This window comes from Salvelinus namaycush, chromosome 12 (genome assembly GCF_016432855.1).
Source record: "Salvelinus namaycush isolate Seneca chromosome 12, SaNama_1.0, whole genome shotgun sequence".
NCBI classification, from domain to species: domain Eukaryota; kingdom Metazoa; phylum Chordata; class Actinopteri; order Salmoniformes; family Salmonidae; genus Salvelinus; species Salvelinus namaycush.
This window is the reverse complement of record NC_052318.1, coordinates 6,559,169-6,583,559: the sequence shown is the minus strand read 5'-3', so window position 1 is coordinate 6,583,559 and position 24,391 is coordinate 6,559,169. Positions and strand designations below refer to the sequence as shown.

Below are 24,391 nucleotides of genomic sequence, written 5' to 3'. Positions count from 1 at the left end.
TTTGTCAATGAGTATCCCTTTAAGCTCAAAACAGAAAATAACTTTAAATAAAAGTTCTGCAAGAGAAATGTCCTTTTAGTCATGATTTAATAAACTGTTTAAATACAGAAATACTATTGAGTACAATCCAAAACAGTACAGTTGAAATCGGAAGATTACATACACCTTAGCCAAATACATTTTAGACTCTGTTTTTCACAATTCCTGACATTTAATCCTAGTAAAAAATTCCCTGTTTTAGGTCAGTTAGAATCACCACTTTATTTTAAGAATGTGAAATGTCAGAATAATAGTAGAGAGAATGATTTAATTCAGCTTTAATTTATTTCGTCACATTCCCAGTGGGTCAGAAGTTTACATAACCTCAATTAGTATTTGGTAGCATTGCCTTTAATTGTTTAACTTGGGTCAAACGTTTCAGATAGCCTTCCACAAGCTTCCCACAATAAGTTGGGTGAATTTTGTCCCATTCCTCCTGACAGAGCTGGTGTAACTAAGTCAGGTTTCTAGGCCTCCTTGCTCGCACACGCTTTTTCAGTTCTGCCCACAGATTTTCTATGGGATTGAGGTCAGGGCTTTGTGATGGCCACTCCAATATCTTGACCTTGTTGTCCTTAAGCCATTTTGCCAAAACTTTGGAAGTATGCTTGGGGTCATTGTCAATTTGGAAGACCATTTGCGACCAAGCTTTAACTTCCTGACTGATGTCTTGAGATGCTGCTTCAATATATCCACAAAATGTTCTTTCCTCATGATGCCATCTGTTTTGTGAAGTGCACCAGTCCCTCCTGCAGAAAAGCACCCCCACAACATGATGCTGCCACCCCCGTGCTTCACAGTTGGGATGGTGTTCTTCGGCTTGCAAGCATCCCCCTTGTCCTCCAAACATAACGATGGTCATTATGGCCAAACAGTTCTATTTTTGTTTCATCAGACCAGAGGACATTTCTCCAAAAAGTACAATCTTCGTCCCCATGTGCAGTTGCAAACCGTAGTTTGGCTTTTTTATGGCGGTTTTGGAGCTGTGGCTTCTTCCTTGCTGAGCTGCCTTTCAGGTTATGTCGATATAGGACTCGTTTTACTGTGATATAGATAATTTTGTACCCGTTGCCTCCAGTCTCTTCACAATGTCCTTTACTGTTGTTCTGGGATTGATTTGCACTTTTTGCACCAAAGTAGGTTCTTTTCTAGGAGACAGAACGCATCTCCTTCCTGAGCAGTATGATGGCTGTGTGGTCCCATGGTGTTTATACTTGCGTACTATTGTTTGTACAGATGAGCGTGGTACCTTCAGGCATTTGGAAATTGCTCCCAAGGATGAACCAGACTTGTGGAGGTCTAGAATTTTATTTCTGAGGTCTTGGCTGATTTCTTTAGATTTTCCCATGATGTCAAGCAAAGAGGCACTGAGTTTGAAGGTAGGCCTTGAAATACATCCACAGGTACACCTCCAATTAACTCAAATTATGTCAATTAGCCTATCAGAACCTTCTAAACCATGACATAATTTTTTGGAATTTTCCAAGCTGTTAAAAGGCAGTCAACTTAGTGTATGTAAACTTCTGACCCACTGGAATTGTGATACAAGTTAAATAAGTGAAATAATCTGCCTGTAAACAATTGTTGGAAAAATTACTTGTGTCATGCACAAAGTAGATGTCCTAACCGACTTGCCAAAACTATAGTTTGTTAACAAGAAATTTGTGGAGTGGTTGAAAAACGAGTTTTAATGACTCCAACCTAAGTGTATGTAATCTTCCGACTTCAACTGTATGTACTGAAAATAAACTAGTTTATGAGAGATGCTTTATCCTTATTTTTTACATTCGCATAAACTAATAATGATTGTAGTAACCCTCCCATTCATACAACATAATATAAATGAACATACTACAGTCTGTTTAATGTTAAGTATTCAAATATTAAACGTCTGTGAGCAGCAAATGCTCACAAAACAGTTTGATCCAAGACACGTATTAACATTTTCTTTTAACCTACCCCGGCCAAACCCTAACCCAGACGACGCTGGGTTAATTGTGCGCTGCCCTATGGGACTCCCAATCACGACTGGTTGTGATACAGCCTGGAATCGAACCAGGGTCTGTAGTGACACCTCTAGCACTGAGATGCAGTGCCTTAGACCGCTGCGTCAGTCGGGAGCCCACGGGTACCTTTATAGTGACACAAGCACTCTTTGAAACAACCTTTACATTTGGAGAGAGACACGAGACAGACACACCCGTTGGATCAGCCTTCACAGTGGAGAGAGAGACACGAGACAGAAACACCTGTTGGATCAGCTTTCACAGTGGAGAGAGACACGAGACAGAAACACCTGTTGGATCAGCTTTCACAGTGGAGAGAGAGACACGAGACAAACACCCGTTGGATCAGCCTTCACAGTGGAGAGAGATGCGAGCCAGAAACACCTGTTGGATCAGCTTTCACAGTGGAGAGAGAGACACGAGACAAACACCCGTTGGATCAGTCTTCACAGTGGAGAGAGATGCGAGCCAGAAACACCTGTTGGATCAGCCTTCACAGTGGAGAGAGAGACACGAGACAAACACCCGTTGGATCGGCCTTCACAGTGGAGAGAGAGACACGAGACAAACACCCGTTGGATTGGCCTTCACAGTGGAGAGAGAGACACGAGCCAGAAACACCCGTTGGATCAGCCTTCACAGTGGAGAGAGAGAGACACGAGACAGAAACACCCGTTGGATCAGCCTTCACAGTGGAGAGAGAGACACACGAGACAGAAACACCCGTTGGATCGGCCTTCACAGTGGAGAGAGAGAGACACGAGACAGAAACACCCGTTGGATCAGCCTTCACAGTGGAGAGAGAGACACGAGACAGAAACACCTGTTGGATCGGCCTTCACAGTGGAGAGAGAGAGACACGAGCCAGAAACACCCGTTGGATCAGCCTTCACAGTGGAGAGAGATGAGGGGTGCCACTGGGCAGATCAGAGTGACTCAATCTTGGCCCAATCGCTCTCTCTCCCCCGTTTAAGTGCTAGGCAGGGATGCAGTCTCACTCATCATCATCAGTCAATAGTCTCCTCCCTCCACAGTCCCAATAACCCCCAGTTTCCCCATCACCACCAGGCCTGCCAGACCACTCCTGCTGACCACACAGTCACACACATCCCCACAATGACCTCACAACACGCCTCATACCTATATCATGCTGTGGCAAACATGTGCTTAATATCCATGAATATACTTAAAATGCATGGGCTTAATATCCATGAATATAGCGACGTTTAAAGGACTAGAACGATCAAGGATCTCGATCAAATACTGATTTATTCTTGTATCAGCCTTTGTGACCACATCCCTCATCAGAGACAAGGTATGGGGTTTACTGTGAGGCACCCTAGAAGGAAGGAGAGGACAGTCTCTGTCTGGGCAACACTGGAACACTGCCACTGTACATGATCCCATTAGGATGGAAAAGCAGGGAGTCCCAAATGGAACCCTGTTACCTTCACGGTGCCCAAATGGAACCCTGTTACCTTCACGGTGCCCAAATGGAACCCTGTTACCTTCACGGTGCCCAAATGGAACCCTGTTACCTTCACGGTGCCCAAATGGAACCCCGTTACCTTCACGGTGCCCAAATGGAACCCCATTACCTTCACGGTGCCCAAATGGAACCCCGTTACCTTCACGGTGCCCAAATGGAACCCCGTTACCTTCACGGTGGCCAAATGGAACCCCGTTACCTTCACGGTGCCCAAATGGAACCCTGTTACCTTCACGGTGCCCAAATGGAACCCTGTTACCTTCACGGTGCCCAAATGGAACCCTGTTACCTTCACGGTGCCCAAATGGAACCCCGTTACCTTCACGGTGCCCAAATGGAACGCCGTTACCTTCACAGGGCCCAAATGGAACCCCGTTGCCTTCACGGTGGCCAAATGGAACCCCGTTACCTTCACGGTGCCCAAATGGAACCCTGTTACCTTCACGGTGCCCAAATGGAACCCCGTTATCTTCACGGTGCCCAAATGGAACCCCGTTACCTTCACGGTGCCCAAATGGAACCCCGTTACCTTCACGGTGCCCAAATGGAACCCCGTTACCTTCACGGTGCCCAAATGGAACCCCGTTACCTTCACGGTGCCCAAATGGAACCCCGTTACCTTCACGGTGCCCAAATGGAACCCTGTTACCTTCACGGTGCCCAAATGGAACCCTGTTACCTTCACGGTGCCCAAATGGAACCCCGTTACCTTCACGGTGCCCAAATGGAACCCCGTTACCTTCACGGTGCCCAAATGGAACCCCGTTACCTTCACGGTGCCCAAATGGAACCCCGTTACCTTCACGGTGCCCAAATGGAACCCCGTTACCTTCACGGTGCCCAAATGGAACCCCGTTACCTTCACGGTGCCCAAATGGAACCCAGTTACCTTCACGGTGCCTAAATGGAACCCTGTTACCTTCACGGTGCCCAAATGGAACCCTGTTACCTTCAAGGTGCCCAAATGGAACCCTGTTACCTTCACGGTGCCCAAATGGAACCCTGTTACCTTCACGGTGCCCAAATGGAACCCTGTTACCTTCACGGTGCCCAAATGGAACCCCATTACCTTCACAGTGCCATTTGGAAAGCAGAACAGAAGCTGCTGCTGCTTGTGGTCACCAGCCCCGTCGTTAACTCATAATATTAACCTTGATTCAGATGGTTAACCCACTACGATGGTAGAAAGTGCAGTTTAAACATACACCAGTAACAGACTGTAGGTTGGAGATATAAACATGAAAACACAAAAAATGTAACAGAGGAATTGAATGACTTGGGGGACTGTTGTCCTTAAAGCACATACTTTCCAAGACATCTTTAATAGCGCAATAATACTTTTTGTTTTGCACACCAAAAATATATTTACATATTTTGCCATTCCTGTTCTGAGTCCCGGCATGAAGTATGGTCAATGTGAGGTAATTCCTGAACATTCTTCTGACATGTTTGAAAACAGAGACATGACAACATGAAAGTAGAAAAGGGACACAGTAACACCCTTAACATGTTTTCTGAAGTATTTATCTGGTGTTGGTAGAAACACCAAGAAAGTATCATGTATATGCTTTCAACCATATACAACATGTTAAGCCCTTCCCGCCCAAAAACTAATTCAAACTCTTGATTACACACACACACACACACACACACTCTCTGAGTGTACAAAACATGAAGGACACCTGCTCTTTCCATGACAGACTGACCAGCTGAATCCAGGTGAAAACTATGATCCCTTAATGATGTCACTTAAATCCACTTCCATCAGATAGATGAAGGGGAGGAGACGGGTTAAAGAAGGATGTCTTGAGACATGGATTGTGTAAGTGTGCCATTCATAGGGTGTTAAGTGAACAGGGCATAGTAGTTTGTGCCAGGCGCACTGGTTTGTGGCAAGAACTGCAACGCTGCTGGGTATTTTTCATGCTCAACAGTTTCCCGTGTGTATCAAGAATGATCCACCACCCAAAGGACATCCAGCCAACTTGACACAACTGTGGGGAAGCATTAGAGTCAACATGGACCAGCATCCCCTGTGGAACGCTTTCCACACCTTGTAGAGTCCATGCCCCGATGAACTGAGGCTGTTCTGAGGGCAAAAGGGAGTGCAAGTCAATATTAGGAAGGTGTTCCTAATGTTTTGTACACTCAGTGTATATAAAGAGAAGGGATTGAAGGGTAACACCATTAGATATTTCTCAAGTAGTCCATGTACGCAGCTTTCCGTTCATAATGGTGTATTCTGAACAAAACTCTTCCACACATATCCTTCAGCTCTCTCATTTCCCGAAGTTGCCGAAGTTGGCGAAGGCATCTTGTTTGGGTTGCACCATGGCAGGGTTGACCATGGGCTGCCCTACGCCCATCCCTGGCATACCCAGAGTGCCTGCGGGGGCCACAACCATGTTCACTCCCATAATTCCCTGATTGACAGGCACTCCTCCCATTCGCATGGCGCCCATCCCCATGGTACCCGTTGCCATGGTGGGAGGCATGCCTAGGCCCATGGCACTGGCGGGCATCATGGGGTTGGTGGAAAGTCTGATGGGTGTGGCCTGGATGTTCAGATTCAGGCCTCCAAAACTCTGAGTCAGGTTGATGGGCGGCTGGACTCCTGAAAGCAGGGGATCTGAAATGACAAATATGGTGATATTACCGCCAGTTAGACCTTCCTGCAAGGACACATAGAAATTTCAAGTTGACGGTCAACAGAGAAATAAGTGATGACAGTGAGTTAATAACAGACCTTGCTGTAACATGTTGTTGAGGCTGGGCTTGCAGGTGGTCATCTGCATACCAGGAGACAGGAAGTCCAGGCTGATGTTGACGCTGGGGTCTGACCATGTGGAGGGGAGGCAGGGCTTCTGGAGCTCCATGTGCTGGGGCAATAAGCCCCCTTGCATTGGTCCAAAGTTCTACAACAACCCAAAGAAGAGACAACACAAAAACACAGGCCAGTTTATCACAATCATCTATCCTACAAATCACACTACATGAAAATATGAAAGCCCATAGATGCTACACTACATGACCAAAAGTATGTGGACACCTGCTAGTCCAACATCTCATTCCAAAATCCTAGGCATTAATATGGAGTTGGTCCCCCCTTTGCTGCTATAACAGCTTCCACTCTTCTGGGAAGGCTTTCCACTAGATGTTGGAACATTGCTGCGTGGACTTGCTTTCATTTAGCCACAAGAGCATTAGTGAGGTCAGGCACTGATGTTGGGCGATTAGGCCTGGCTTGCAGTTGGCGTTCCAATTCATCCCAAAGGTGTTCGATGAGGTTGAGGTCAGGGTGCTGTACAGGCCAGTCAAGTTCTTCCACACCAATCACGAAAAAACGTTTCTGTATGGACCTTGCTTTGTACACAGGGGCATTGTCATGCTAGAACAGGAAAGTTTCTCCCCCAAACTGTTGCCACAAAGTTGGAAGCACAGAATTGTCTAGAATGTCATTGTATGCTGTAGCGTTAAGATTCCCCTTCACTGGAACTAAGGGGCCCGAACCATGAAAAACAGCCCCGGAACATTATACCTCCTCCACCAAACTTTACAGTTGGAACTATGCATTGGGGAAGGTAGCGTTCTCCTGGCCTCCGCCAAACCCAGATTCGTCCGTCGGACTGCCAGATGGTAAAGCGTGATTGATCACTCCAGAGAATGCGTTTCCACTGCTCCAGAGTCAAATGGCGGCGGGCTTTACACCACCAGTCGACGCTTGGCATTGCGCCTGTTGATCTTAGGCTTGTGTTTGGCTGCTCGGCCATAGAAACCCATTTCATGAAGCACCCGACGAACAGTTCTTGTGCTGACGTTGCTTCGAGAGGCAGTTTGGAACTCAGTAGTGAATGTTACAACCGAGGACAGACGGTCTCGTTCTATGAGCTTGTGTCGCCTACCAATTCCCGGCTGAGCCGTTGTTGCTCCTAGACATTTCCACTTCAGAATAACAGCACTTACAGGTGACCGGGGCAGTTCTAGCAGGACAGAAATTTGGCCAACTGAAAGGTGGCATCCTATGACGGTGCCACGTTGAAAATCACTGAGCTCTTCAGTAAGGCAATTCTACTGCCAATGTTAATATATGGAGTTTGCATGGCTGTGTGCTCGCTTTTATTCACCTGTCAGCAACGGTGTGGCTGAAATAGCCGAATCAACCAATTTGAAGTATACATCCTTTGTATTCACAACGTAGACCTCTTCCATGATAATGAGGCACTTCCATCTATAACAATGGTTCATGTAGTGAGGAGTCCTGTGAGCCACCCGTACCTGTGATCTGGAGATGGGCAGGCCGGTGTTGGCGACACCCACACTCTGGGTACCACACATGGAGAAGGTCATGCTTTGGGAGGCGCTGAGGGAGGTGTGATTGGAGCCAATCAGGTCAAATAAGTCAGCTGAGGGTGGGGTGGGGGCCGGTGGACTGGAGAACGCATTCCAATCCCCAAACTCACCCTTCCCACTGGACCCTGGCCCTAAGGAGTGAAGATTTCATTATCCACAGTGTTCAGCATTTGCAAAAACTTGAAGAGAAATGAACAAGGCATGAGGCATGTCCCATTTCTTCTGTAAGGGGGAGTTTTTCCACCCTGTCAGGCAGCAGGTGAACAGTGAAGGTAACAGAGATCGACCCAAGGGGAGTACCAGCACACACAGCCCAGTGGGATCAGGACCAGGACCAGAGGGTACTGCACGGGACCAGAGGGTACTGCACGGGACCAGAGGGTACTGCACGGGACCAGAGGGTACTGCACGGGACCAGAGGGTACTGCACGGGACCAGAGGGTACTACACGGGACCAGAGGGTACTGCACGGGACCAGAGGGTACTGCACGGGACCAGAGGGTACTGCACGGGACCAGAGGGTACTGCACGGGACCAGAGGGTACTGCACGGGACCAGAGGGTACTGCACGGGACCAGAGGGTACTGCACGGGACCAGAGGGTACTACACGGGACCAGAGGGTACTGCACGGGACCAGAGGGTACTACACGGGACCAGAGGGTACTGCACGGGACCAGAGGGTACTGCACGGGACCAAAGGGTACTGCACGGGACCAGAGGGTACTACACGGGACCAGAGGGTACTGCACGGGACCAGAGGGTACTGCACGGGACCAGAGGGTACTGCACGGGACCAGAGGGTACTGCACGGGACCAGAGGGTACTGCACGGGACCAGAGGGTACTGCACGGGACCAGAGGGTACTGCACGGGACTACAAACCAGGACCAGAGTGTACTGCACAGGAACGTGCACACACACATCCAGAGAGGACTCTGACAATAGCAGATAAACTGCCAAAGACTTGTTGCTGGGGCTCTCATTCCCCTCCATCCTTCTCTCTTTTCTCCCATCCATCCATCCATCCACACATCCATCCACACAGCACAGAGCAGAGGGTGGAGGCTGGGGGACATGAGCTGTGTGAAATGAGAGCTGACGTGTGTCTGTCCTCATAAGGCTCAGCAGGTAGGGCCTCTGGTCTCATCCCAGACACATCAATATTACACCACCTTCACTTCCACAGGACATCATGTGGTCCGCAGCCACAACCCCCTGGGCAGGAGATGGCACGGAGAGGGACGGGAGGCGGGACTCCCCCTAAACACCTCTGTGGCATGGCTGTTCCCCTCTTCAGTTTTCTCCTCGCTGCTACCAGGTTTATGGAAAGGTTTTCTGCTGGAGTTATTGGGAAGTGGCCTGCCTCAGATTGAAGCTGTAATACAGACAGCAGAGTGTGTTCAGACGATGGAGAGGGGAAGCACTGAGACGTACCGGCTGATGAAGGGAGACTGGCTGAGGCAGCTGGGGAGGAGAAGTCAGCAAAACCACAGAGGAGGTCTGAACTGCCACCTGGATGGTACAGACACACACACACACACACACACACACACACACACACACACACACACACACACACACACACACACACACACACACACACACACACACACACACACACACACACACAGTGAGAACAGTATCAGTGGAGGAGATGAGGACGTCGTCTCCCCTCCCTCCCTCCCTCCCTCCCTCCCTCCCTCCCAGTGTATGGCTGAGCGTGAGAGACAGGCCCGAGCTCTTTTGGTTGGAGAAGGCAACGACACGAGGGACCGCAGCAGCTCTCTGTGTGTGTGAACATGCATCATTTGCTTCACAGCAAACACTGGCTCAGTCTCAGACAGCTGGCCATGCCATGCTCTTCCTCCCTCTCCTCTCCTCCCCTTCTCCTCTCCTGTTCTCTCCTCCCCTCCCGTTTTCTCCCTACGCTGCCTGGAACACTGGTCTGACATCTTGGCATCTTAGGCCTGCCTGCTCCCTCCCCTCTTGTTCGTGGTGATTCTGTATGGCTTTGAGCCATCTTACTTTAGAGTGCTATCACTTTATATATAGCGACCTCTTCTCAATGTGTGTAGCACTGTGGCTGACTGGCTCATTAGATGAGTGAGTGATAGGTCTCACCTGCTGGTGCAGTCTGACTGGACTCAGAGTCCACCATAAGAAGGTCTGCAAGGCCACAGCTTGAAGACTGGCTAACAGACGTCTGAAGAGGGCACAGAGAATTTAGATAAGGACACTCACACAAGCTGTTCACTTAATTTGAGTTGGAATAAAACACGGTGCTACACTTCCTAAAGCTGCCACAAGAGAGCAGCATTAGTCTAGAAACAGTTTGGATTAGGCATCCCAGGAGCTCCTCCTGTTCACTGGTCCTGCTGCCATGTCATTTAGTCTAGATCAGTTTGGATTAGGCATCCCAGGAGCTCCTCCTGTTCACTGGTCCTGCTGCCATGTCATTTAGTCTAGATCAGTTTGGATTAGGCATCCCAGGAGCTCCTTCTGTTCACTGGTCCTGCTGCCATGTCATTTAGTCTAGATCAGTTTGGATTAGGCATCCCAGGAGCTCCTCCTGTTCACTGGTCCTGCTGCCATCCGTTTCTATCATGTCATTAGACAGTCAGAAGAGATGAAACACGGCTTTCTTCTGTCCCACGGGAGACAGTCTCTAGAAAAACTCAAAGATGAAAATAGATTCCGCAGACAACTCAACAGTGTCTCTATAGGCTTCAAAAGCAGGTTCTGTTGAGTCTACACAGCCTATTGGCCTACATTGACATGCAGGACCACTAGGTCAGAGTGAGATACAGGGAGGCCAGAGTGAGATACAGGGAGGACAGAGTGAGATACAGGGAGGACAGAGTGAGATACAGGGAGGCCAGAGTGAGATACAGGGAGGTCAGAGTGAGAAACAGGGAGGTCAGAGTGAGAAACAGAGAGGTCAGAGTGAGATACAGGGAGGTCAGAGTGAGATACAGGGAGGTCAGAGTGAGATACAGGGAGGTCAGAGTGAGAAACAGGGAGGTCAGAGTGAGATACAGGGAGGTCAGAGTGAGAAACAGGGAGGTCAGGGGTCAGAGTGAGACACAGAGGTCAGAGGTACCTTTACGTTGTCTGCGTCCAGCCTGCCCCTTTCCCCTGTGTAGTGTGCAGCGGCCCCCAGGTCCACGGTTTTGGAGCGGATACCGGCCCGTTTGCGTGTGGTGGTAGTCTCCGTTGCATGGCTGATCTGGATGCTCGTGGTCGTAACAGTCTCCTCCTCGTCTCTGAACTCCGACAGCTTCCCTGACCCCGACACCGGCCGGCCGTTCCGCGATACCCTGTTCTCCTCGTTGTCACTGGGGGGGAGAAAGAGAACAACACACACATGAAAGAAATGCTCATTAAACAGATGGATTGACTTAAGCCAGCGTTTCCAAAACTCGGTCCCGGGGACCCCAGGGGGTCCACGTTTAGTTTTTTTGTGCGATCACTACTCCGCTGATTCAGACAATCAAAGCCTGATGAGTTGATCATTTGAATCAGCTGTGTAGATCCCTGGGGTCTCCGGGACACGTTCAGCATTACATCTCCATTTTCGGCCTTTTGCCCTTAAATACAGTCAGGAATACCTGGTTCTGTCGGGCGAGTCATCCCTCTCATTCTTGCGGAACTTGTTGATAGTGTCGTCGATGGTGCTGCCGATCTTGTCGCTGATTTCTCCCAGCTTCTCACTGAAGGGGAAGGCTCCTTTGCTCTTGTCCCAGTCCTCATCCCACTTCCCCTTGGGCTCAGAGTCAAACATTTCCCCCGCTGAGGGGGAGGAGAGGGGCAGAGAGGGGGGAAACAGGGTTACAGGTTTATGCTGAAAAATCAAGTGTGGTTTGGTACCAATAACGTGTTTTGTAGCTATGCAGAGTGAGCCTCACTTCACTAACACAATGAGAGCCGCTGTGGGAATGCAATGCATCTATCTGGAATGCCAATTAAGATGTGCAACAGATAATTGGTTATTCTGCATTGAAAATGGATGGGCCCATTGCCAACACAAGCACTGCACAGCTACAGTATGTCTGCTGAAACAGAGCGAGCATCTCTATGTGAATGTCTCCATCGCAGTGTTATTTTTGATCCTGTGCGACAAAAATAATTCCCCCCTGCCACATCATTAATTGACAAATGGGAACTCTGGTTTAACTAATGAAGTGGGAAATCACAGCAGCAAATCAAAGGGTGGAATCAATGGCACATGAAAATAAAGCCTGTCAGTCAGTTGTCTCCAACCGAATCCTAATGAAATGGCAAGGGACTCGCCCTTGATTAGATATCGGAATAGCAGATCAGAAAGCAGCGAATCAAAAACAGATATGGGGAAGATATGTTCTGTTACATCGTGAGGGTGTTGAGGTTTCTCTCGTACAAACATGATCAGAAATCTCACTGATGAAGATGAGAAGACATTATTTGCCACGGATTGAAAATCGCTCGAATCGCTCCTCTATGCCTTCCTCTATTCCCCACAGACCTCTTCCTCCCTCCTCTCACGCTGCCTCCTCCTCCTCATCACTGATCTTTTGATTCGAGCGATTTTTAATCCGGGGCAAATCATGTTTCAATGAACCTCTAGTCCCTGTCATTTACCTCTAGTCCGTGTTACTGTAATTTACCTATATTCCCTGTAATTTCAGTAACAGGGACTAGAGGTAAATTACAGTAACATGGACTAAAGGTAAATTACAGTAACAGGGACTAGAGGTAAATTACAGGTACTAGAGGTACATTACAGGGACTAGAGGTACATCACAGGGACTAGAGGTACATTACAGGGACTAGAGGTACATTACAGGGACTAGAGGTACATTACAGTGACAGTGACTAGAGGTACATTACAGTGACAGTGACTAGAGGTACATTACAGTGACAGTGACTAGAGGTACATTACAGTGACTAGAGGTACATTACAGTGACAGTGACTAAAGGTACATTACAGTGACAGTGACTAGAGGTAAATGACAGTGACAGTGACTAGAGGTAAATGACAGTGACAGGGACTAGAGGTACACTACAGTGACAGGGACTAGAGGTACATTATAGTGACAGGGACTAGAGCTACATTACAGTGACAGTGACTAGAGGTAAATGTAGAGGTAAATGACAGTGACAGTGACAGGGACTAGAGGTAAATGACAGATTTGTGAGTGCATGGAAATGAGAGACCATACCACATTCTCAACAGAGCATCACAGATAATCTGCTCCCGTGTGGTGACACTTACAGCTGGTCTTGTTGAATCCTCCTCCTCCAGTGCTGTCTGAGGACACGCCGATGTACTTGTCCTTGTTTTTCTTGGCCTTCTTCCTCTCCTCCCGGAGCCGGTCGTCATCCTGAACAAACTCCACCATCTCCTTCACCTTCTGACGCACGTTGACGCCCTGGTCCTTCCCATTCTCATCTGGCGATGGGAGGGGGAACACAACACGATCGGACACTGGCATTCACCAAATTAAAAAAGTGTGGAAATCATTTCACTTTTGGCTTCCCACATTACACCATGGTGGGGGTCATTTGAATTGAAAACTGACAATAGAATCAACACCATCCATAAACCTGACCTCTCATTCGCCATAGTAACAGGGTTAGGCAGTTAAAGGGGAAGTCAACACTGAAGAAAATAAAGTGACGTTTGTTTTGGCTGAGAGAGAGAGAATGAGAACGAGAGAGAATGAGAGAGAATGAGAGAGCGAGAGAGAATGAGAGAGAATGAGAGAGCGAGAGAGAGCGAGAAAAAGAACAGAACAGTGCAGTGCAGCTCCAGGCCAAAGCAGCTTTGGATGAGGGTCTGGTAGAGCTTGGGACCAGGCCTTTATGAAGCTTCTTCAGGAGGAGGAACACAGGCACCATTGTTTTACTGCCACAACAGGCCTGTCCTGGAGACAGTATTTGTCTCAGTGGGGACTTTATGTAACAGAGCCTAGTGAGTGTTCATGCCATGCACCAAATGCTAATTCTTGAGAGCAAAGCACGAAAAAAGATTAACATAGCCCTACAGTAAATCTGTTAGCCCCTTACTCAAATATTTAAGGATTACCCCCTTTTTTCCCCCCAATTTTCGCTTAAAATTACATACCCAAATCTAACTGCCTGTAGCTCAGGCCCTGAAGCAAGGATATGCATATTCTTGGTACCATTTGAAAGGAAACACTTTGAAGTTTGTGGAAATGTGAAAGGAATGTAGTAGAATATAACACAATAGATCTGGTAAAAGTTAATACAAAGAAAAAAACAACCGTTCTTTTGTGGTTTTTTTTGTACCATCATCTTTGAAATGCAAGAGAAAGGCCATAATGTATTATTCCAGCCCAGGTACAATTCTGAGTTTGGCCACTAGATGGCATCAGTGTATGTGCAAGGTTTTAGACTGATCCAATGAACCATTTTATTTTTGTTCAAAATATTGTATCAAGACTGCCCAAATGTGCCTAATTTGTTAATTAATAACTTTTCATGTTCAAAATTGTTCACTCTCCTCAAACAATAGCACGATATTCTTTTACTGTAATAGCTACTGTAAATTGGACAGTGCAGTTAGATTAACAAGAATGTAAGCTTTCTGCCAATATCTGATATGTCTATGTCCTGGAAATTGTTCTTGTTACTTACAACCTCATGCTAATCGCATTAGCCTACGTTAGCTCAACCGTCCCATGGAAGGGACACCAATCCCGAAGTTAAATGCCATTATCCTAAATTAATTTCCATATGGTATTGGATTACGAATAAAATAATATAAAACACAATGCTTGAAACAGAGGCAGAGTTGTGAATTTCTCAAATCCAGAGTGACTTACAGTAGTGAGTGGATACATTGTTTTTCCTTTAACTTGTCCGCAGTGGGAATCGAACCCACAACCCTGGCGTTGCAAGCACCATGCTCTACCAACTGAGCCACACAGGACCACTGATACACAAACTGTACTTCTAAAGAGAGAGAATCCACATTTCTGTCTACCTATCCTAAAGGGACAGTTCAATCAATCAAATGTATTTATAAAGCCCTTTTTACATCAGCCGATGTTACAAAGTGCTGTACAGAAACCCAGCCTAAAACCCCAAACAGCAAGCAATGCAGATGTAGAAGCACGGTGGCTAGGAAAAACTCCCTAGAAAGGCCGGAACCTAGGAAGAAACCTAGAGAGGAACCAGGCTCTGAGGGGTGGCCAGTCCTCTTCTGGCTGTGCCGGGTGGAGATTATAACAGAACATGGCCAAGATGTTCAAATGTTCATAGATGACCAGCAGGGTCAGATAATAATAATCACAGTGGTTGTAGAGGGTGCAACAGGTCAGCACCTTAGGATTAAAATGTCAGTTGGCTTTTCATAGCCGATCATTCAGAGTTAGAGACAGCAGGTGCAGTAGAGAGAAAGTCCAAAACAGCAGGTCTGGGACAAGGTAGCACGTCCAGTGAACAGGTCGGGGTTCCATAGCCGCATGCAGAACAGTTGAAACTGGAGCAGCAGCATGACCAGGTGGACTGGGGATAGCAAGGAGTCATCAGGCAGGTAGTCCTGAGGCATGGCCCTAGGGCTCAGGTCCTCCGAGAGAATAGAGAAAGAGAGAATTAAAGGGAGCATACTTAAATTCACACAGGACACCGGATAAGACAGAATAAATACTCCAGATATAACAGACTGACCCTAGCCCCCTGACACAAACTATTGCAGCATAAATACTGGAGGCTGAGACAGGAGGGGTCGGGAAACACTGTGGCCCTGTCCGACAATACCCCCGGACAGGGCCAAACAGGCAGGATATAACCCCACCCACTTTGCCAAAGCACAGCCCCCACACCACTAGAGGGATATCTTCAACCACCAACCTACTAACCTGAGACAAGGCTGAGTTAAGCCCACAAAGATCTCCCCCGCGGCACGAACCTGAGGGGGGCGCCAACCCGGACAGGAAGATCACGTCAGTGACTCAACCCACTCAAGTGACGCACCCCTCCTAGGGATGGCATGGAAGAGCACCAGTAAGCCAGTGACTCAGCCCCCGTAATAGGGTTAGAGGCAGAGAATCCCAGTGGAGAGAGTGGAACCGGCCAGGCAGAGACAGCAAGGGCGGTTCGTCGCTCCAGTGCCTTTCCGTTCACCTTCACATCCCTGGGCCAGACTACACTCAATCATAGGACCTACTGAAGAGATGAGTCTTCTATAAAGACTTAAAGGTCGAGACCGAGTCTGCGTCTCTCACATGGATAGGCAGACCATGGAGCTCTATAGGAGAAAGCCCTGCCTCCATCTGTTTGGGGACAGTAAGGAGGACAGTAATTGGGGACAGTAATTCTAGGGACAGTAAGGAGGCCTGCATCTTGTGACCGTAGCGTATGTGTAGGTATGTACGGCAGGACCAAATCGGACAGATAGGTAGGAGCAAGCCAATGTAATGATTTGTAGGTTAGCAGTAAAACCTTGAAATCAACCCTAGCCTTAACAGGAAGCCAGTGGAGAGGCTAGCATTGGAGTAATATGATCACATTTTTTGGATCTAGTAAAGATTTTAGCAGCCGTGTTTAGCACTAACTGAAGTTTATTTAGTGCTTTATCCGGGTAGCTGAAAAGTAGAGCATTGCAGTAGTCTAATCTAGAAGTGACAAAAGCATGGATGACATTTTTTGCATCATTTTTGGACAGAAAGTTTCAGATTTTTGCAATGTTACGAAGATGGAAAAAAGCTGTCCTTGAAATATTCTTGATATGTTCGTCAAAAGAGAGATCAGGGTCCAAAGTAACGCCGAGGTCCTTCACAGTTTTATTTGAGATGACTGTACAACCATCAAGATTGTCAGATCCAACAGAAGATCTCTTTGTTTAAAAGTAAAAAACTTGCCGCCATCCACTTCCTTATGTCTGAAACACAGGCTTCCAGGGAGGGCAATTTTGGGGCTTCACCATGTCTCATCGAAAGGTACAGCTGTGTATCGTCTGCATAGCAGTGAAAGTTAACATTATTCTTCTGAATGACATCCCCAAGAGGTAAAATATATAGTGAAAACAATAGTGGTCCTAAAACGGAACCTTGAGGAACACCCGACATTTACAGTTGATTTGTCAGAAGACAAACCATTCACAGAGACAAACTGATAAGACAGATAAGATCAAAATCAGGCCAGAACTTCTCCGTGTAGTCCAATTTGGGTTTCCAATCTCTCCAAAATAATGTGGTAATCGATGGTATCAAAAGCAGCCCCTCCAGGATTTCGCATTTTTTTTTTGTGATTTCTGCGGCCAAAAATGCTCTCAAAAAACCAATAGATTCAGAGCTGATCAATCACTTTCAGTTTGAGGATCGATATTTCTTTCTAATAAGTTGTCTTCAAAATTCTTGAGATTGTGATTTTCTTCTGAAAGGGTCGTAAGATAAAGAACAGAACACGTAAAAATAGTTGTGGTTGATTATTATTCCATTTTTTTTTTAAATCCAGAAAAATTGTGCTTTCGTGATCCGTATTCAAATCAAGTTTATTTTATATAGCCCTTCGTACATCAGCTAATATCTCGAAGTGCTGTACAGAAACCCAGCCTAAAACCCCAAACAGCAAACAATGCAGGTGTAGAAGCACTAAGAAGTATTAAGTATAGAAGTATAGAAGTATTAAGTTTTAAAGAGAGTTTAAAAACGGCAAAACTGGCAAATTGCACTCAGTGCTTTGAGAAGCGCTCTCCATAGACAGACTGGGGAGAGCAGTGTGTCGACCACCCTACTAAAGCCAAGGTTAGCGGAGTAAAAGTTTGAGTAAAACGCCACTCACCTTGATTCTTTCAGCGCTTGCCACAGTCTTCCCTGCTACCACTTCAGTCATGGTGATCTGCCGCTGCTATGGGAACTGTTCTGACATTCTCATATGCTTTGTTGATTCGTTAGTGACTGTTGATTGTCGACCCTCTCTAGTTTCCAAAAACACTTGGAAATCGTTTCGTTATTTTTGTCGGCAATTGAGATTGATTTCTGTTCACTGTACTGCCTGGAGGGACTGACTAAGGTCTAGGAGCACGAGGACAAATGCAGAGCCTTGGTCTGACGCCATTAAAATGTAATTTACCACCTTTACGAGTGCAGTCTCGGTGCTATGATGGGGTCTAAAACCAGACTGAAGCGTTTCATATACATTGTCTTCAGGAAGGCAGTGAGTTGCTGCGCAACAGCTTTTTCAAAAAAATTTGAGGAGGGGAATGGGAGACTCGATATAGGCCGATAGTTTTTCAAATATTTTCTGGGTCAAGGTTAGGCTTTTTCAAGAGAGGCTTTATTACTGCCACTTAGTGAGTTTGGTACACATCCGGTGGATAGAGAACCATTTATTATGTTCAACATAGGAGGGCCAAGCGCAGGAAGCAGCTCTTTCAGTAGTTTAGTTGGAATAGGGTCCAGTATACAGCTTGAAGGTTTAGAGGCCAAGACTATGTTCATCAATGTGTCAAGAGATATAGTATTAAGAAAACTTGAGTGTCTCCCTTGATCCTAGGTTTGCAGTGTTGTGCAGACTCAGGACAACGGAGCTTTGGAGAAATGCGCAGATTTAAAAAGGAGTCCTTCATTTGCTTTCTAATGATCATGATCTTTTCGTCAAAGAAGTTCATGAATTTATTACTGCTGAAGTGAAAGCCATCCTCTCTTGGGGAATGCTGTGTTTTAGTTAGCTTTATTTGGATTGTTCTTATTATCCTCAATTAAGTTGAAAAAAAATAGGATGATCGAGCAGCAGTGAGGGCTCTTCGATACTGTACGGTACTGTCTTTCCAAGCTAGTCGGAAGACTTTGTTTGGTGTAGCGCCATTTCAGTTCAAATTTTCTGGAAGCTTGCTTCAGGGCTCTGGTATTTTCTGTATAGCAGGGAGCTAGTTTCTTATTACAAATGTTTTTTGTTTTTAGGGGTGCGACTGCATCTAGGGTATTACGCAAGGTTAAATTTAGTTACCCTGTTAGGTGGTTAACTGATTTTTGTACTCTGACATCCTTGGGTAGGTGGAGGGAGTCTGGAAGGGCACCTAGTAACCTTTGGGTTGTCTGAGAATTTATAGCACGGTTACCTGTCCCTTTAATGTACCTAAAACTTTATCTGACCTTTATCAGAGATTAGTGTGTCTCTCTAGACAGGCTTGTCTGGCCTGTAGATTACATTTACATTTTACATTTAAGTCATTTAGCAGACGCTCTTATCCAGAGCGACTTACAAATTGGTGCATTCACCTTATGATATCCAGTGGAACAACCACTTTACAATATCCACTTTACACTTTACACTTTACAATATCCCTACCGGCCAAACCCTCCCTAACCCGGACCCGGACGACGCTAAGCCAATTGTGCGTCGCCCCACGGTCCTCCCGGTCGCGGCCGGCTGCGACAGAGCCTGGGCGCGAACCCAGAGACTCTGGTGGCGCAGCTAGCACAGACCACTGCGCCACCCGGGAGACACAGATCAGCCTAGACACTTAACTGACATTACTAGGTGACTGGTCTGACCAAACGATGCACTTTCAGTCATTCAGTCACTCACTGGAACTCTGTACATAACAAGAGGATTCTCTGAGGGTCAGCGAGGTGGAGTTGTAAAGCAAACTGTGGTACGTAGATCCGCTCTGACATTCACAACATGTAGAACGTTCCACTGCAACACTAAGCGGAACCAAAACGGTTGAAGCAACATGCGCCTCCAAAACAGCCCTTCCCTGAGCATATTAAAAGTGATGGTGATGCGATCTCATTCCTCAGCTTTTTCAAAAACTACCAAAAATAAGAGAGGAACCAAGTCGTCCATGTTTGGAACATACATTTTCAGAGTTTCTCAAATTCCTGTGATGCCATTAGGCTCCAAAACATGTGTTGTTGTACCACTGAAAACAGATGCAGGCTCGGCCACACAAAACATGTGTTGTTGTACCACTGAAAACAGATGCAGGCTCGGCCACACAAAGCATGTGTTGTTGTACCACTGAAAACAGATGCAGGCTCGGCCACACAAAACATGTGTTGTTGTACCACTGAAAACAGATGCAGGCTCGGCCACACAAAACATGTGTTGTTGTACCACTGAAAACAGATGCAGGCTCGGCCACACAAAGCATGTGTTGTTGTACCACTGAAAACAGATGCAGGCTCGGCCACACAAAGCATGTGTTGTTGTACCACTGAAAACAGATGCAGGCTCGGCCACACAAAGCATGTGTTGTTGTACCACTGAAAACAGATGCAGGCTCGGCCACACAAAGCATGTGTTGTTGTACCACTGAAAACAGATGCAGGCTCGGCCACACAAAGCATGTGTTGTTGTACCACTGAAAACAGATGCAGGCTCGGCCACACAAAGCATGTGTTGTTGTACCACTGAAAACAGATGCAGGCTCGGCCACACAAAGCATGTGTTGTTGTACCACTGAAAACAGATGCAGGCTCGGCCACACAAAACATGTACAAGAACCATCCAAGGTTTTCACCTCTGTCATAGCAAATCACAAATGCATACAGTTAGTATCCAAGGAGCCACTCAAGTTTATCATTTACATACTCTTAACTTGTGCACATTATATATGTACATATATACCAGGTTGAAAACCAGAACATGACTTGCATCTGGCTGACTCTTCAGTACTCCAGCTGTGGCCATGGAAACTTCCTCACTAATGAATACTCCTGGGTGTTCCATCTGAAACCAAGAGCCTCATCACTGAGGACATCCTGATTGGTGTAGAAGAGAGGCGTGGGGATGGTTATGGAATGAATACCCAGGCTTAGAGTTCACACTGCTCTTGGTCTTTCAGTGCTGCTGTGTAGCGCCAGCCCCAAATGATTGCTTACCAACAAAATGGTAGTTTTCTAAGGAGCGAAGGTCGTAGATGTGTTCCCTCGCGCTGGTGACAACTCGCTCCGATCCGTTCCTGATGAGATATGCCAATAGTAGTAAGGCCTGGAGGAGAGGAGCATCTGTTAGAGGCAACATGGCACTAGGCTTCCTCTCCACAGGCAACATGGCACTAGGCTTCCTCTCCACAGGCAACATGGCACTAGGCTTCCTCACCACAGGCAACATGGCACTAGGCTTCCTCACCACAGGCAACATGACACTAGGCTTCCTCTCCACAGGCAACATGACACTAGGCTTCCTCACCACAGGCAACATGATCGTATGACTGAAACATAAGCAGTGGAACAGAGACTCGGCACCTTGTAAACTCTTCTCCAGTTCTTCTTATTGTCCTTCAGCATTCTGGTCCACAGCATGTTCATGACCTCAGGGAACTGCTCGTACATGAACGTGGACCTGAGAGGAACATCAGAAATATGGATGGGATTAGGGAGTACTGGTAAAGTCACAACTGCTAGGCTAGTTATGCAAATGTGATTGGACTGAGCATTGTGCTGTGGTTGTCCCTTACTTGGCGATCTCTCCCATGAGCTGTCCAGAGGGACCCCAGGGGTCATCGTTGGTGACCTCTCGCACCTTGGACTCGATCTCAGAGTAGTTCATCACCACGTTAGTGCTGCAAGAGACAGGAAACACACGACACCTTAGACTTACATCAATAATTATATTAATAAAAACACACCGGACGACACTGGTGGGTAACCAATGTGAACTATGACCTCTATCACAGATGGATATTCTGCATGAGGCATGGCTTCCTGGTATTATACAGTGTGTTTTGAGTATTAGAGTGGTGGTGGGAGGATAGGTAGTGGAAAGGCTGGTCTTAACAGACCTTTGATTTAGCCTAGATGTCCAGCAAGGGCCTAGGCTAACTCCTCTGATCAGATTGAGCCTGTTCTGGGAGCAGGTTGTGAGGGCTCCTGTTGCCCTTAAAGCTCAGTGTGGAGTCTACTCAACAATCAGCCATTTCCTGTCAGGCCCCATTTCACTCCTATCACCATCAGCAAACCTGCCAGTCACAGAGCAGACCTGCCAGTCACAGAGCAGACCTGCCAGTCACAGAGCAGAGTGCCAGGAAACAGCTGGGCTCTACTCATCACCATCAGCAGACCTGCCAGTCACAGAGCAGACCTGCCAGGAAACAGAGCAGACCTGCCAGTCACAGAGCAGACCTGCCAGGAAACAGCTGGGCTCTTCTCAACTTTCTCCTCTCAACTGTCAGAAGAAGTGGCAGAGCGGGCGGCAACTACAGGATATAAAGACAGTCATTAAATTGACTGATGAGTAAAAAGGGTTCTCAAGATCTATCCTGATTCGAGAAGCAGCTTGAACGGATTATGACAACACAAAAGACACACCCAAAAGCACTCAGGGATAAAATAATAACCAGCTGACAACATAACTCTAATTCGAAAGAAGGAGAAGAATGCATTTGAGAAAACAGAGGGAAAGAAAGACAAAGCAGCATTAGAGCCGGGGCTAATGCAGCTGATCAGTGATAAACGTGAGGCAATGTTTTCAGGGACTCAGAGAGCACACCTATGGACCATCAGTTCTAACCTCCACTGTCACAGTTCAGCTGAGCCAGATAGGAGGGGGGGCCATCTGACAGATGTAACTAATGGAAGGTTAGAGTAATGGGAGACAGAACTGCTATGCTCTGTAATAAATTAGGTCAACATGGTAACGTCAGCCAACATGTAGGCTGAAACAACATGGCTGATCAACCGCACAACAATGAAAGGAATGAAAAGGCAAAAAAAAAACTCATGGTATGCATAAGCTAATAGCTCTGGTTCCAGTCACATGTATTGAGATTCCCCACATGTAAAAAGCAGGATTAACAAGTCACATAATAAGTTGCATGGACTCTGTATGCAATAATAGTTAGTGGTTAACATGATTTCTAAATGACTACCTCATCTCTGTACCCCACACATACAATTATCTGTAAGGTCCCTCAGTCGAGTAGTGAATTTCATGCACATATTCACTCTTTATATTTTCAAGCATGGTGGTGGCTGCATCATGTTATTGATATGCTTGTCATCGGCAAGGACTAGGGAGTTTTTCTGGATAAAAATAAATGGAATAGAGCTAAGCAGTAATCCTAGAGGAAAACCTGGTTCAGTCTACCTTCCAACAGACACTACGAGACAAATTCACCTTTCAGCAGGACAATAACCTAAAACTCAAGGCCAAATATAGACTGGACTTGCTTACCATGATGACATTGAATGTTCCTGAGTGGCCTAGTTAGAGTTTTGACTTAAATCATCTTGAAAATCTGTGTCAACACTTGACAACGCCTGTCCAACAATGATCAAGCAACCAACTTGACAGAGCTTGAAGAGTTTAAAAAATAATAAAATGCAAATATTATACAATCCAGCTGTGCAAAGCTCTTAGAGACTTACCCAGAAAGACTTACAGCTGTAATCACTGCCAAAGGTGATTCTAACATGTATTGACTCAGAGGGTTGAATACATACAGTGACTTCAGAAAGTATTCATACCCTTTGACTTAATCCAAATGTTGTTGTGTTACAGACTGAATTTAAAATGGATTAAACCCATCTACACACAAAACCCCATAATGACAAAGTGAAAATATGTTTTTTTAAATTTGTAGCAAATTTATTGAAAATAAAATATAGAAATATCTCATTTATATAAGTATTCACATCCCTGAGTCGTTACTTTGTAGAAGCCACTTTGGCAGCGATTACAGCTCTGAGTCTTTCTAGGTACAGTTGAAGTCGGAAGTTTACATACACCTTAGCCAAATACAATTAAACTCAGTTTTTCACAATTCCTGACATTTAATCCTAGTAAAAATTATCTGTCTTGGGTCAGTTAGGATCACCACTTTATTTTAAGAATGTGACATGTCAGAATAATAGTAGAGAGAATTATTTATTTCAGCTTTTATTTCTTTCATCACATTCCCAGTGGGTCAGAAGTTTACATACACTCAATTAGTATTTTGTAGCATTGCCTTTAAATTGTTTAACTTGGGTCAAATGTTTTGTGATGCCTTTCACAAGCTTCCCACAATAAGTTGGGTGAATTTTGGCCCATTCCTCCTGACAGAGCCGGTGTAACGGAGTCTGGTTTGCAGGCCTCCTTGCCATTTTCTATGGGATTGAGGTCAGGGCTTTGTGATGGCCACTCCAATACCTTGACTTTGTTGTCCTTAAGCCATTTGCCACAACTTTGGAAGTATGCTTGGGGTCATTGTCCATTTGGGACCAAGCTTTAACTTCCTGACCGATGTCTTGAGATGCTGCTTCAATATATCCACATAATTTTCTTCCCTCATGATGCCATCTATTTTGTGAAGTGCACCAGTCCCTCCTGAAGCAAAGCACCCCCACAACATGATGCTGCCACCCCCGTGCTTCACGGTTGGGATGGTGTTCTTCGGCTTGCAAGCCTCCCCATTTTTCCTCCAAACATTACGATGGTCGTTATGGCCAAACAGTTCTATTTTTGTTTCATCAGATCAGAGGACATTTCTCCAAAAAGCACGATCCTTTGTACCCTTGTGCAGTTGCAAACCGTACTCTGGCTTTTTTATTGCGGTTTTGGAGCAGTGGCTTCT

At 46.3% G+C, this 24,391-nt stretch overlaps 1 protein-coding gene and 1 non-coding gene across 3 annotated transcripts in view; both read right to left on the bottom strand.

Moving 5' to 3' along the window:
* Positions 1–5,596: 5,596 nt before the first annotated feature.
* The window catches only part of LOC120056853 (clathrin interactor 1-like), a 39,349-nt gene continuing 20,554 nt past the window's right edge, over positions 5,597–24,391 (bottom strand). Inside the window, exons 2-12 of one of the 2 annotated variants that reach the window (XM_039005097.1) lie at positions 21,296–21,400; positions 21,084–21,180; positions 20,718–20,826; positions 13,136–13,312; positions 11,493–11,673; positions 10,985–11,219; positions 10,006–10,087; positions 9,319–9,396; positions 7,810–8,015; positions 6,281–6,449; positions 5,597–6,163 (exon numbers count right to left, since the gene is read on the bottom strand). In XM_039005097.1, coding sequence (XP_038861025.1) covers positions 5,814–6,163; positions 6,281–6,449; positions 7,810–8,015; positions 9,319–9,396; positions 10,006–10,087; positions 10,985–11,219; positions 11,493–11,673; positions 13,136–13,312; positions 20,718–20,826; positions 21,084–21,180; positions 21,296–21,400 — 1,789 coding nt within the window. In that variant the 3' untranslated portion in view covers positions 5,597–5,813. The remainder of the gene's footprint in view (positions 6,164–6,280; positions 6,450–7,809; positions 8,016–9,318; positions 9,397–10,005; positions 10,088–10,984; positions 11,220–11,492; positions 11,674–13,135; positions 13,313–20,717; positions 20,827–21,083; positions 21,181–21,295; positions 21,401–24,391) is intronic. The other variant, XM_039005098.1, reaches the window with a different exon arrangement.
* Positions 14,743–14,816, bottom strand: trnaa-ugc. Its single transcript has one exon. It is a non-coding gene; the product is annotated as a tRNA-Ala (tRNA).